General features: G+C 41.9%; 1 protein-coding gene across 3 annotated transcripts in view; it reads right to left on the bottom strand.

Moving 5' to 3' along the window:
• LOC140463174 (pleckstrin homology domain-containing family G member 4B-like) overlaps window positions 1-14,645 on the bottom strand; it is a 185,899-nt gene that overhangs the window by 112,135 nt on the left and 59,119 nt on the right. For all 3 annotated transcript variants that reach the window (XM_072556954.1, XM_072556953.1, XM_072556955.1), the window contains exon 2: window positions 2,632-2,829. In XM_072556954.1, coding sequence (XP_072413055.1) covers window positions 2,632-2,829 — 198 coding nt within the window. The remainder of the gene's footprint in view (window positions 1-2,631; window positions 2,830-14,645) is intronic.

Raw genomic sequence — 14,645 nt, 5'->3', positions numbered from 1 at the left:
AGGCCCTTCGGCCCTTGATGTTGCGCCGACCGAAGTCCACCTAACCTACACTAGCCCAATAACCTCCATATGCTTATCCAATGCCCGCTTGAATGACCATAAAGAGGGAGAGTCCACCACTGATACTGGCAGGGCATTCCATGAACTCACAACCTGCTGAGTAAAGAATCTACCCCTAACATCTGTCCTATACCAACCTCCCCTTAATTTAAAGCTGTGTCCCCTAGTAACAGCTGACTCCATACGCGGAAATAGGTTCTCACTGTCAACCCTATCTAAACCCCTAATCATCTTGTACACCTCTATCAAATCTCCCCTAAACCTTCTTTTCTCCAATGAGAACAGCCCCAAGTGCCTCAGCCTTTCCTCATATGATCTTCCTACCATGCCAGGCAACATCCTGGTAAACCTCCTCTGCACTCGTTCCAGTGCCTCCACATCCTTCCTATAGTATGGCGACCAAAACTGTACACAATACTCCAGATAAGTCCGCACCAGAGTCTTATATGACTGCAACATGACCTCAGGACTCCGGAACTCAATTCCTCTACCAATAAAGCCCAGTATGCCTTCTTAACAGCACTATTTACCTGGGTGGCAACCTTCAGAGATCTGTGTACATGGACACCAAGATCCCTCTGCTCATCCACACTACCAATTAGCCTACCATTAGCCCAGTAATCCATCTTCTTGTTACTCCTACCAAAGTGAATGACTTCACACTTAGCTACATTGAACTCCATTTGCCACCTTTCTGCCCAGCTCTGCAACTTATCTATATCCCGCTGTAACCTGCCACATCCTTCTTCGCTGTCCACCACTCCCCCGACTTTCGTATCATCCGCAAACTTGCTCACCCAGCATTCAAGCCCCTCCTCCAGGTCATTTATAAAAATGACAAACAGCAATGGTCCCAAAACAGATGCTTGTGGAACACCGCTAGTAACTGCACTCCAAGATGAACCTTTACCATCAACTACTACCCTCTGTCTCCTTCCAGCCAGCCAATTCCTAATCCAAACCTCTAATGCATCCTCAATGCCATACCTCTGTAATTTTTGCAGTAGCCTACCATGGGCTACCTTATCGAACGCCTTGCTAAAATCCATATACACCACATCCACTGCTTTACCCTCGTCCACTTCCTTGGTCACCTTCTCAAAGAACTCAATAAGGTTTGTGAGGCACGACCTGCCCTTCACAAAACCATGCTGACTATCCTTGATCACATTATTCCTATCCAGATGTTCATAAATCCTATCCTTTACAATTGTCTCTAAGACTTTGCCCACAACAGAAGTGAGACTCATTGGCCTATAGTTACTAGGGCTGTCCCTACTCCCCTTCTTGAACAAGGGGACCATATTCGCTATCCTCCAGTCTTCTGGCACTATTCCTGTAGACAACGACGACATAAAAATCAAGGCCAATGGCTCCGCTATCTCCTCCCTAGCTTCCCAGAGGATCCTAGGATAAAACTAGTTGTTATTCAATTCATTGGAAACACCTCGGCACATTTCAAATGGGTGCCTGTTATAATAAATAGCGGGTAGCTTTCACATTCCCCAAAATCCTTAATCAGTCTTGACCAACAAAGATAGCTTCTCGCCAGATGTTTGTCAAACCATTCTTAAATGATCATGAAGATCACACATTAACTGTGATCAGTTCCTTTCTGGAATTGCAATGCTGGCTGCCCACATAACACAACTTTTATCAAACACAAATGCATTCTTATGGGTAGAAAGTCATCTGATCACTAAATCTATTATTGGCACTGGCCACCTATTTGTGTTTTAGTTACACAACATTGATTATACAGGATCTCTTTAAGTTCTTCTATCGATATCTTCGTTGTAACTGATAAGTGACCAGAAAACCTCCCTGTTAGGTTCTACATGAGATGAGGTAGTAACCTAGGCTTTGACACACTATTTAATTCGAGTTCATGTGAACCTGATGAAGGGGCAGTACTCCAAAAGCTTGTGATTTCAAATATACCTGTTGGACTATAACTTGGTTTCGTGTATTTTCTGCAATTGTACAAGGTCACGATGAGACCACACCTGGACTAGTGTGTGCAAACTTGGTCTTCTTCTCTGAGGAAAGATGTTCTGGCTATAGAGGGAGTGCAACGCAAGTTTACCAGACTGATTCCTGAAACAGCAGGACTGAAGTACAAAGACAGACTGGATTGATTATGACAAGATTCACTGGAGTTTAGAAGAATGAGGTGGGGTCACATGGAAACCAATGACGTTCTAACAGACTAGACAAGCTAGATGTAGGATGTTCCTGTAGACCAGGAGTTCCAGAACCAGGCGTCACATTCTAAGGATATAAGATAAGCCATTTAGGACTGAGACAATGAAACATTTCTTCACCCAGAGAATAGGGAGCCTGTGAAATTCTGAGGAATTCTACAAACAAAATGGCGTGTTATACAGAATAATATGGATCAGCAGTACAAATTACACTACAAAATCTGAATTTTTTGTACAGAATGCTGCATAAAGATATCATAATAGTTCCTATTAATTCAAACCTAAATAATGAGTTTTCCCAATCCTTTGTGTGATTTTTGCTTTGGAAAGATACACAGATAACTGCTTTATAATTCATCACACTTACACAAGCCTCTTGTTGAACATTCTCCAGAATACGTTTTGCCGGAATCAAGAAATCCAGTAGGCAGCAGAGCCCATCCCCCTTGTACGCAGTGTCAATGACCCTGAAGATTTGACTGAGCACTGTGGGAGCAGTGGCATCAAAGGGAGGGTACAGGGCAGAGAGGATGCGTTGGATACAGGTGTCCAGCGATTGTGAATTCTGAGTAAAGAAGAAATACACGTCAGCAATGTCTTCCAGAGTGACACAATATGACAACCGGTCAATTTCACAAACTAGGTATGAATTTTATAAAAATACAGAGGTACAACAGAGAATCTTCATTAATGGAACATATTCCAATGAGCCTTGCGCAAAAAAAAAGTTTATAATGAACATGGTTATAATTTCAACAAGTAATTTCAATTACAATAAATTGAATAATTTATATTAATTTAGAACCTTGAGCATGAGATAAATGTCCCAAGTTTTAAAATAAAGAAATCAAGTCACAGGATGGGATCTAGGTTCTAGATCCAAATACTAACAGTATGGGTTCAATTCCCAACCTGGCTAAATGTACCATGATGGATTTTCCTTTTCAGCCTCTCCCCTTGCCTAAGGTGTGGTGAAACTACTATTGGTTATCTCTCTCGAATGAGAGAATGGTCCTCTGGGAATATGGCTACTTTACCCTTTATTTAATGTTGGTCAACAAGCAAAAGGGTGATAGATGAATGGAGTGAGAGTTAAGACAAGAGTAACAGAGAACCTGAAGTTTACAGAGTGTTGAACTTGAAATATAAGGTGAAATTGTTTGGAATTATTGAGTCTAGAGGCGACAAAGGCATGGGTGAGAGTTTCAGGTGTAGATGTGATGAGATAGGGCAAAGCCAGGTGACAATAACAAGGTGAAAATAGGTGGTGTTAGTGATGAAACAGTTATGGTTGGGGGCTCATCTCAGGGTCAAATCTAGCACCCAGCTTATAAACAGCTGACTTATTCTCATGCTGGTGCCAGGGAGGAGGATAGAGTCAGCTGTTGAGGAATGGAGTTTGCAGCAAACAGAAAAAAATGGCTTCAGTCTTCATATGGTGCACATTTTTGCTTATACAGGACTGGAAGTTGAATATGAGTTTGATAATTTAGCAACAGTGGTGGTGGTGAGACAGACTCAAACATCAACAATGTTCAGGTGAAAACAAAGCGAACAGAGTCTTGTGTCCGCCATATGGCAATTTGGTAGAATTAGACACTTAAGCAGGTCAGAGGGTAATGGGTGGGAACCTGATGCAGTCTGTGATGGGAGAGCTCTGGAGGTGGCCAATTGAGGCCCTTATGTGGATAATTAACTGGCCAGTTAAGAATCTCATCCCACGGGCAGCACAGTGGCACAGTAGTTAGCAATGCTGCCTCACAGCGCCAGAGACCCAGGTTCAATTCCTGCCTCAGGCGACTGACTGTGTAGAGTTTGCATGTTCTCCCCGTGTCTGCGTGGGTTCCCTCCGGGTGCTCCGGTTTCCTCCCACAGTCCAAAGATGTGCAGGTCAGGTGAATTGGCCATGCTAAATTGCCCATAGTGTTAGGTAAGGGGTAAATGTAGGGGTATGGTGTGGGTTGCACTTCAGCAGAGCAGTGTGGACTTGTTGGGCCAAAGGGCCTGTTTCCTTACTGTAAGTAATCTAATCTAATCTAAAAAAAACTACTGCTGCAGTGGGCAGGTAGCTTGCCAGGCAGTGAATACAGCCACAAATGCTGCAATATTTGCTTGTGGATTCCCAAAGTCTCTCCATTGTTCAAAAGCATTCAGTTACTGATTGAGGGGCCTGGTATTAGCAAAGCCTTTTGGGGTTAGGGGGTGCTGCTGAGAGTCACCCCTGAGCCCTGCTGCCTACCTGCTCTCCTCTGTGAGGACAACCATCACACCATCACTGATCTGTGCACGAGCGGTAACTGTGTGTAACCATTCAACAAGCAACGAAATAGATGGCAAAGTGCAGGTAATTTTTAAAAATTATTCAGGAAGGCAAAAAAACCAACAGATATTGTAACCTTATATTAGCTGTTGCGACATGCACGTAACTTATTTTGATACGTCCCATTCAAATTTATGACACAATATAGAAAAACAGTACAGCAAACACTTTGACAAAGACAATGCTTCCACACAGAAAGTACAACAAGGCAATCACATTAATAATATTTGCTGCATTTTGAATTTGAGAGCAGCTTTCATGTTTAAAACTTTACCAACCTTCTTGAGGATTAACATTCAAAGTGTCTTGCTAATTCAGGATTTTTTAAAACATACTTTTAACTCTTTAATTCCTGTATTAAATTAATATAATACATGTATAACAAGAAGCCCTTTGTACTCTGGTGCAAGGGATGGATCTCTTCTAATCGCAAGTGAAAATCCTACATTATCCACATTGGCAACATTGCTTCCAAGGAACTTGGCACTCACTTATAGGATAAAACCATGGATTTGCATTCAAGCTGTTACTTTCATTGCTACTTGGGGATTACACTTGCAGGCATTGTCAGTGGAAGATGAGATGCTAACTGTGGTGATTGATCCCATGGGGAGTCACGCTGAAGCAGTGTTGGCAAGAGATAAGGCATTAGCATTGTAGCCCGAGAATCTGAATTGTGCATTTTCCGAGCACATCTTCCTGCTGCAGCTGCAGAAATGGCGAAATCACCAAATGATTCCTTGCTCTTCTAACATCACCCACAAAGCTTATAATAATACTTGAGATTCCTCTCTATTGGCTTGCAAGGGTCCAAGTCACCTTCTCGCACCAACTTCCTGGTGTCTACACTTTCACTGTTTAGTGGTAAGATGTTCATTATCCTGTCACTTGTACTAACTCATTCCTTATAGAACTCATTGGTCAGAATCCTGGATCATTCTCTTCATTGAAGTCTCCTTCTCCCCAAAGCCTTCATGAAGTTAAAATACAAAATTGGTGTTAGGATATCATTGGATTGAATTTAGTGCAACTTACTGAAGCAAGTTACGTAGTGAGAATGACCTAAGAATTGGACAAGAGGTCAGGAACTGATAGCTGGTGGAAAAGCAGTGAAGGAAAGGATAAACAGCAATGCAGTCAGAAGCCAATTAAGGTTTTGTGGAAAGCTATTTTGAGTAATTTGCATTCTGATGAACAAGATTAAATGTACCTTCGGGAATTAAGCGAGTAGTGAGTGGGAATCACAAACTATCAGATTCTTGACAAATAAAACTTGAAATTGGGAGGCGGAAGGCCTGACATTTGTAGCTGCTTTTTACAGGAGAATGGGAGAGTTTGCAAAGTTGTAATCTGAGGGTCACAAGTCACAGAAGGAGGACCTGAGTGAGGTCACAGAGTGGGGGCACAGGAGTTTATTTATTTATTCTTTCATAGGATGTAAGCATTTGTCACCCAATCCTGACTTAATTTCCCTTGAACTGAGTGCCATGCTTGGTCATTTCAGAGTTCAGTTAACATTCAACCATGTAGTTATGGATCAAGAGTTATAGCGTGGACAGATTAAGGCATAATGTGGAGGAGATGGTGTTGGACTGGGGTGGACAAAGTCAAAAATCACAGCTACCAGATGAAGGAGCATTGCTCTGAAAGCTAGTGCTTCCAAATAAACCTGTTGGACTATAACCCGGTGTTGTGTGATTTTCAACTTTGTCCAGGTTAAGTAAGAATAGTGGATTTTTTTCTAAAGTATCGCTGGAGAAAAGACACATTTTCATCTTATACTCATCAGGACATTTCACAAGAACACTAAATCCATTGCCATTTCTCGATCAGAGAGTCGACTTGCCAACTAATCAGCACTCTCTTCTCATGTAGTGGAGATATTCGCTTTCTCCTTGTATTTATAATTCTTGCTTTGACAACGCGTCTTTTCCCAGCAATACTCACATTCTGTAGTGTTAACTGACTAATGCTTTAACTAATGGCCGTTAACACACTAGTTAGTTTTTTTTAATGCGAAAAGCAATGATAATTCCTTGGCACCATTACTAAGATTAGCTTTCAACCTCAGATTTATTCATTGAATTTAGATTCTATTAGGTGCGTGGTGAGATTTGAATTCTTGTCCCAGAGCGCTAACAGGTTTTCTGGATTATTAATCTTGCAACATGAAAACCCCACCACCATCCAACCAATACTGAGAGCCTTAACTCTAACGAGCAGTGACTTCAAGCACAGTTCCTTATTGATAACACAGAATATATAAAAGGAACAAAAGTACTGAGAGCAAAAATCTTATGGATTCTGGTTGCTGAACATTCAAAGGATGTTGTGCATGTTGCCATGAAAAGACAGATACTTAATGGACATTAGAGCCTAATAGCATGCCAAAGACTCTCTGAAAAGAGGCTGCAGATGGCAAAACTGGTTGTACAGTCCAATCATAGAAACCCCACAGTGTGGTAGCAGGCCATTCAGCCCATTGAATCTACACTAACCCTCCGAAGAGCATTCTACCCAGACCAATCCCCCAATCCCACCCCTGTAATCCTGTACTTCCCATGGCTAATCCACCTGACCTGCACATCTTTGGACTGTAGGAGGAAATGTGAGCCACTGGAGGAAACCCACACAGTCATGAGAGAATGTGTAAACTCTACACAGAACATCACACAAGGGTGGAATCAAAAGAGAGTCCCTCATGCTGAGGCAGCAGTGCTAACCATTGAGCCCAGCGCTATTCAAAAAGGTTTTGGCTCAGTCTTCATATCTCGTACAAAACATCATCTATTTTACCCTTGCTGGTGACGTTTTTTCGCAATCACTTACTAAGAACAGCTGTGATCTTCAATTAGCAGTCTTTGTTTCTTTTGAAATTGTGTGATCATTCAAACAGATTTTCTGAAATAGGGGCATTACACAATGGAGAAAGATATATTTAGGGGCAAAGCCCTGGAAGGTCTTTTGTAAGGAGTCAGGCATGGAAGGGAAGTCAATTATAGGCCTGATGCATGATTACCGTAGAAATATTTAATGGGGCTAAACAGGGTATTTTATGATGGACCATAAAGTGCACTATTGACTGTACCAAGACCAGCTAAATAAGAATTATCTCAACACACATGCCCCCTCATCCCCCACCATTTAGAGCATCAATGATATTTATTGTCCAGTCAAACCAAAATAGTTAATACAGACCAAACAAAAGCAAAGGGAGCCTTTGTGAATAAATCATAATGGGATGCTACTACCCTGCAGTAACATCAAGTGACCATGAGGGCACCATACAGTCTCTTTACATGGGAATGAGGATGACTGACAGGACTCCAGAACAGAGGAAATACCTTTCCTCTCTCTGCTGCAGATCCACCTGTCAAAGACCTAGGAAACATTTATTTTAGTCAGAACGAAGAGCAGATCCAAGAGAAGATCAGGCCTTGCCTACCCACAGTGTTGTGCAACTCTCTCCACCTCAGATTCTGAATGCGTCAAAACAGGTCACCTGTATGAACAGTGTTGTTTTACAACCACCCACCTCAGCTACACGGCAAGTCAGCATGTGTCTGGACAGGAGACAAGGGAGTGGGTATTATGCAGAGGCAGCCTGGACAATAAGCCCCACTGTGTATTGTGAAATAGAATAGAAGAAACTTTCCTAAGATGGTTTAATTAGTGAGCTGTAGAGTGTGGCTGAAGATTTAAGGACTGGCAGAGATGGGAGGTGGTGGGAGAAACCAGGCAAGATTTGGACATGTTCTTCTTGTTTTGCCAAGAACTTATAATAGCTAATTGTGTGCATAAGAAACACAGGTATGTTGGATTTGGAAGGTTTCTTTTCACGAAGAATGTCCAATGAAGGTTATATAGGCATGCTGAAGCACGTCACTTCAGTTCTTAGTGCCCAGGTTCACTAATCTCACTTACTGTAAAATTTAACCTTTTGGGGTTGCATATTGGTTACTAGATCTGTTGAAATCAAATGTGCATCTAATAGGTTAAACTAATTTTAATTTTTCAATTACAGATATAGATGAGCTGATCAGATGGGATGTACATTGGCAAATGGAATTTAATACTGAAAAGGTGAGGTGATACATTTTGGGAGGACTTGCAAGACAAGGAGGTGCAAGTCAAATGGTAGGGCCCTCGGAAATGCAGAGGATCAGAGGGACCCTGGTCTACATGTCCACAGATCCTTGAAGGTAGCAGGACACATGGTTAAGGCAGCAAGTGGGATACATGAATTTATTAGCACAGGCATAGAATACAAGTGCAAGGATTTTACTGAGCTCTATATAACAACAGTTAGGTCACAGCTGAAGTAGGGTGAGCAGTTGATGTCACCACACTTTGGAAAGCTGTGATTGCGCCAATGAGGGTGCAGAATAGACCCACCAAGATTTAGAATTTTTGTGTTTATGTGGTGGTGGTGGAGGTGGAGTGGGGCGGGGGGGAGGGGTGGAGGTTTGGTACCCATGACAATGGCCACAACTAGGACCTTGGGTTCATGTCACACTACAGGTGACCCCATTACACTACACAGACAAACGCACACACAAAGATAGATGCACACACACAGACAGACACAGACAGACAGACACACTGACACAGATACACAGAAACTCCTACAGATACACACACTCTCCTACAGATCCATACACTCACTTAGACCCTCTCTCATATGCTCACACACACGCTCCTGCATTCACACACGCACCCTCTCACAGACTTATACACCTTTACACTCACACATACACACACTTTCTCATAAACACTCATAACACCCCCTTCCCTCCCACACACACACACACTACATGCATACATACACATATAAGTTTGTGGGGTGAATTTGTACTTGCACAATTACATTTTACTTTGCTCAAAAACTGCATGAATCCATGCAAGATTCTGTAAATCCCTTTTTTAGATGAGAATCAGTCTGACCATTTGTGGCACAGACAGTCTCACACAGGGCAGCTCACACCTTCAATGCAACATCTGGGCCAACATAACACCTATTGTTAAAGTTCACTTGAGAATGTAACTTTAAGAAAGTTATGCAATTTACATACAAAAAAACTGAAACCAACATATTCATTCTAAAAGATGAGAGACTTAACAAACAATACAGGTTTTTTTCAATATATAATTTCAGTTACATCACACTGTAAAGGTCTGCTATTAATTCTGTGTCTAATGATCTTATGCTCCACAACCACCTGATGGAGTAGCGCTCTGAAAGCTAGTGCTTCCAAATAACCCTGTTAGACGATAACCTGGTGTTGTGTGATTTTTTTTAAACTTAGTACACCCAGTCCAACACCAGCATCTCCAAATCAGAATACTTAACAAATTGATGCAAGGTATTTAAGAGTTAAATTATGAAAACGTGTTTCAAAAACTAGAGTTTAAATAGTTGAGCAGTGAGTGATATTAAACAAAAACTGGAAGTGTTGAATAAAGACAATGTCAGATTGTCTGAAGAAGGATCATTGGACTGAAAATGTTAACCGTTTTTCTCTCCACAGATGCTATTATGTTTCTTCAGCACTTTGTGTTTTTGTTTCAGATTTGCAGCCTTTGCAGTTCTTCATGCTTATTTGATTGAATTAAGGTATTGACATAATAAAAGAATTAAACATTTTGAATCTCTCTTCCAGAGGAAGAAGAAGGCTTATGTTAGGATGAGATGTGATGGCTCAGTAAGGGTGTTTGAGAGTTACAGATTTGAGAGAGCTAAGAAGAGCCAGGACGGGGCATGACAAATCATTGGCAGATAGGATCAAGGAAAAACCTAAGGCTTTCTATAGCTACATCAGGAATGAAAGAATGACTAGACTAAGATTAGGGACAATCAAGCATAGCAGAGTCATAGAGTCATAGAAATAGACCCTTTGGTCCAACCCGTCCAAGCCTTATTCGGTTGTGGGTAAAGTGTTGGAAAGGGTTATAAAAGATAGGATTATTAGTCATCTAGACAGGAATAAATTGATTAGGAATAGTCAACACGGTTTTATGAAGGGTCAGTCATGCCTCACAAATCTTATTGAGTTCTTTGAGAAGGTGACCAAACTGGTGGTTGAGGGTAAAGTGGTTGATATGGTGTATATGGGTTTCTGTAAGGCATTTGATAAGGTTCCCCATGCTAGGCTATTGCACAAAATATGGAGGCATGGGATTGAGGGTGATTTAGCAGTTTGGATCAGAAATTGGCTAGCTGAAAGAAGTCAGAGGGTGGTAGGTGATGGGAAATATTCATCCTGGAATTCAGTTACTAGTAGGGTACCTCAAGGATCTGTTTTGGATCCACTGTTGTTCGCCATTTATATAAATTACCTGGATGAGGGCATAGAAGGATGGGTTAGTAAATTTGCGGATGACACTAAGGTCAGTAGATTTGTGGATAGTGACAAAGCATGCTGTAGGTTACGGTGAGACATAGATAAGCTGCAGAGCTGGGCTGAGAGGTGGCAAATGGAGTTTAATATTGGAAAAGTGTAAGTTGATTCACTTTGGAAGGAGTAGCAGGAATACTGGGCTAATGATTAGATTCTTGGTAGTGTAGACGAGCAGAGAGATCTAATAGTCAGGTACATAGATCCTTGAAAATTGCCAGCCAGTTTGCTAGGGTTATTAAGAAGGCATACGGTGTGTTAACTTTTATTGGTAGAGGGATTGAATTTTGGAACCATGAGATCATGCTGCAGCTGTAAAAAAACTCTGGTGCAGCCACATTTGGACTATTGCGTCCAGTTCTGATCGCCGCATTATGGGAAGGATAGGGAAACTTTGGAAAGGATTCCGAGGCAATTTATTAGAATGTCGCCTGATATGGAGGGAGGGTCTTACAAGGAAAGGCTGAGGGACTTGAGGTTGTTTTTGTTAGAGAGAAGAAGGTTGGGAGGCAACTTAGTTGAGACATATAAGACAATCAGAGGGTTAGATAGGTTGAATAATGAGAGCCATTTTCCTCAGATGGCAATGGCTAGTATGAGGGGGATTAGCTTTAAATTGAGGGGTGATAGATTTAGGTCAGATGTCAGAGGTAGTTTCTTTACTCAGAGAGTAATAGGGGCATGGAACGCACTGCCTGCAACAGTAGTAGACCTGCCAACTTTAAGGGTATTTAAATGGTCAATGGATAGGCATATGGATGAGAATGCAAGAGTGTAGGTTAGATGGATTTCAGACTGGTTCCACAGGTTAGCGCAACATCGAGGGCTTGAAGGGCTTGTACTGCGCTGTAATGTTCTATGTTCTATGTTCTATGTTCATATGGAAATCCAGAGCAAGGCATCCAGCTTTTGAAATGAAAGGGGAGCATTCAGGAGGGAAATCAGAAAACATTTTTATTCACAATAGAATTAGAAAGTTTGGCATTCTCTCCCCCACAAATTTTGAATTCTGGGCAACTGATGTTGACATTGAAAGATGTTTGTTAGGCACATTAGATTCACCCTCTTCTTCCTATATGCAATTAGAAATGGGGAATAAGTTCAGGTCTAGTCAGTGATGTCCCTATTCCAACAAAGACTCCAAATAAGCCAAACAGAGATGTAATAATAATCAGCCATTATCTAATTGCTAAGTGGGACAGGTATGAGGTGCCAAATCACTCTCGTCCTGACCCTAAGTACTGGATGCTCAACCTACAATGCAAAGATAATACACAGACTCTTCTATATATTGCAAACCAACTTTTTAAATCCTTTTCCTCTGTCGACTCTACCCTCACAATGAATGATACCAGTTGCCTCTGTCAACTCCCTTCCTTTCTCTCGATCATCAGGCCAAACTTCCCTAACCACACTAAATTCACATAATCCTCTGGTTGCTCATTTACCTCTCCCCATGCCCTTTCCTAATCTATCTTGTCCCCAAGAATCAAATCCTGCTTTCTAAGCCTCAGTACATTACACTACACTATTCTCCTCTAATTCTGACACTGTCAACGTGCTGAAAGAGCTTGCACTCTATGCTTATCTAACCAGAGTCAAAGAATCCCTGCAGTGGCTTCACTCCCAGTTGCCATACTGTTACTTCAGGTGAACACTCCTACCAACTGTTCCAAAGGATGTTCTTGGCCTTTTCCTATTTCTCATCTAATGCTGCCTGTGGGTATTGAAAAAGAGAACTTCAGTTTCCAAATGCATGCTGCCGACACCAAGTTGCTCTCCTAATCCAGTACAGGATGAGCAAATACCATAGCTATAACACCATGTATCTCCATGGAAACTGTCAGGGGCTGCAGGCAGTTAGCTACTGGTTGTACATTGCCCTGAGAAAAAAACTCACCCACATGGATTGACTGCAAGTAGCCACTGTTAAAGCAATTTTACATACAGCAGGAATTAGGCAGCTGGACAATGTACAATGTTATTGCAGGATGTAAAAGAATGTATACAGCACGATTTTCATCTTAAAGGCAAGAAATGGGAGTCAAACAAATTCCTAGTTTCATCTTCCCACCTCTGGTGAAAGTGTCCATAAAGGCAGGATTTTCAATGCCGGGGCTAGTCAAGGTTAGAGACTAATAAACTGCAGGTACTGCAATCCAAGGTAGACAGGCAGGAGGCTGGGTGAACCAGCAAGCCAGGCAGTATCAGGATGTGGAGAAGTTGAGGTTTTGGGTGTAACCCATCTTCAGGATTCTGGGTGACAGTCAGGCTAGCCATTGCGGGAAAGGGCTCGGAGGCAGCAATGTTGGGTGCTGAGGCAAGCCGCTTCACAGGCTTATCTTAGTGCTCTGGGACTTCATCCCAGTTATGTTGAAAGAAAAGGAGTCCCAGCCTTCACCCCTTTGTCATCCCCTCCACAGTTCCCATCCCTGCAACTTCATGCTCCTCCATCTAACCTTTTTTTTTATATTCATTCACAGGATGTGGGCATCCCTGGCTGGGCCAGCATTTATTGCCCATCCTTAATTACCAAGAAGGTAGATTAAGAGTCAGCCACAAATCTGTGACTCTGGAATCACATGTAGGTCAGACCAGATAAGGATAACAGTTTCCTTCCCTAAAGGACATTAGTGAATCAGATGGATTTTTCCAGCAATCGACATGACCATTAATTCCAAACTTTGTTTTAAAATTCAAATTCTGTCATCTGTCATGGCGGAATTCGAACCCAGGTGCCCTGGATATTATCTGGGTCGCTGAATTAATAGTCTAGCAACGATACCACTAGAGTCAAGATTAGAGTGGTGCTGGAAAAGCACAGCACGTCAGGCAGCATCCGAGGTGCAGGAAAATCTACGTTTCGGGCAAAACACTTCATCAGGAATACCACTAGGCCATCTTGAATGATACTACTAGGCCATCTCCTCCCCAATATCTTTGCCAACCCATGCCCCTCTAATGTCTATGGGAGCACAGCTTGGCATGGGGGCATGAGAAGCTATGAGGGTTAGGTTGGTATATAGGAGTAACTTGGAGAAGTTTCTCTCAGGTAGACTGTAGTTATAATTCGTTAAAAACCTGTCTAAACGCCATGAAATATGTGGTGGAGAAAGCTCTGCCTATCCCTGAAGTGGAATGGAGCAGGTTAGGAGTGCTGGTTACAAGTTCAAAACCAGCCCACATCCTTAAAAATCCCTAGTGTAAACCAGAAAATCTGGAAATAGGGTCAGTAATCCTAGAATCAGAACCTGCCTGCCACCTAAAGAAGGGCTTCCTGGTCAGCAAAATGCCAGGGCAGACTTTAAAACATAGAACATAGAACAATACAAAGCAGAACAGGCTCTTCGGCCCTCAAAGTTGCACCAACCTGTGAACTAACCTAAGCATTATCCCATCATGACCTATGTGCTTATCCAAGGACTGCTTAAATGCCCCTAATGTGACTGAGTTAATTACATTGGCAGGTATTATTTAGGACGATTAAACCAAATACCAGCAATACTTGGAATATAACACTTTGGGTTACATATTTGTTTTTATTTTGTCACAGTAAATTTCATCTTCAAGAAAGCTTCTCTTAGTGCTTTTCTAAGTCTAGTATGCATTTAGTAAAACAAAAAAATGATGTTACAATATGTAATTTCTTCTTCATTCCTAGATATT

Source organism: Chiloscyllium punctatum, chromosome 37, assembly GCF_047496795.1.
Source record: "Chiloscyllium punctatum isolate Juve2018m chromosome 37, sChiPun1.3, whole genome shotgun sequence".
In the NCBI taxonomy this organism is placed as follows: Eukaryota; Metazoa; Chordata; class Chondrichthyes; order Orectolobiformes; family Hemiscylliidae; genus Chiloscyllium; species Chiloscyllium punctatum.
The sequence above is the reverse complement of the archived record's forward strand: the minus strand, read 5'-3'. Positions and strand labels throughout refer to the sequence as shown.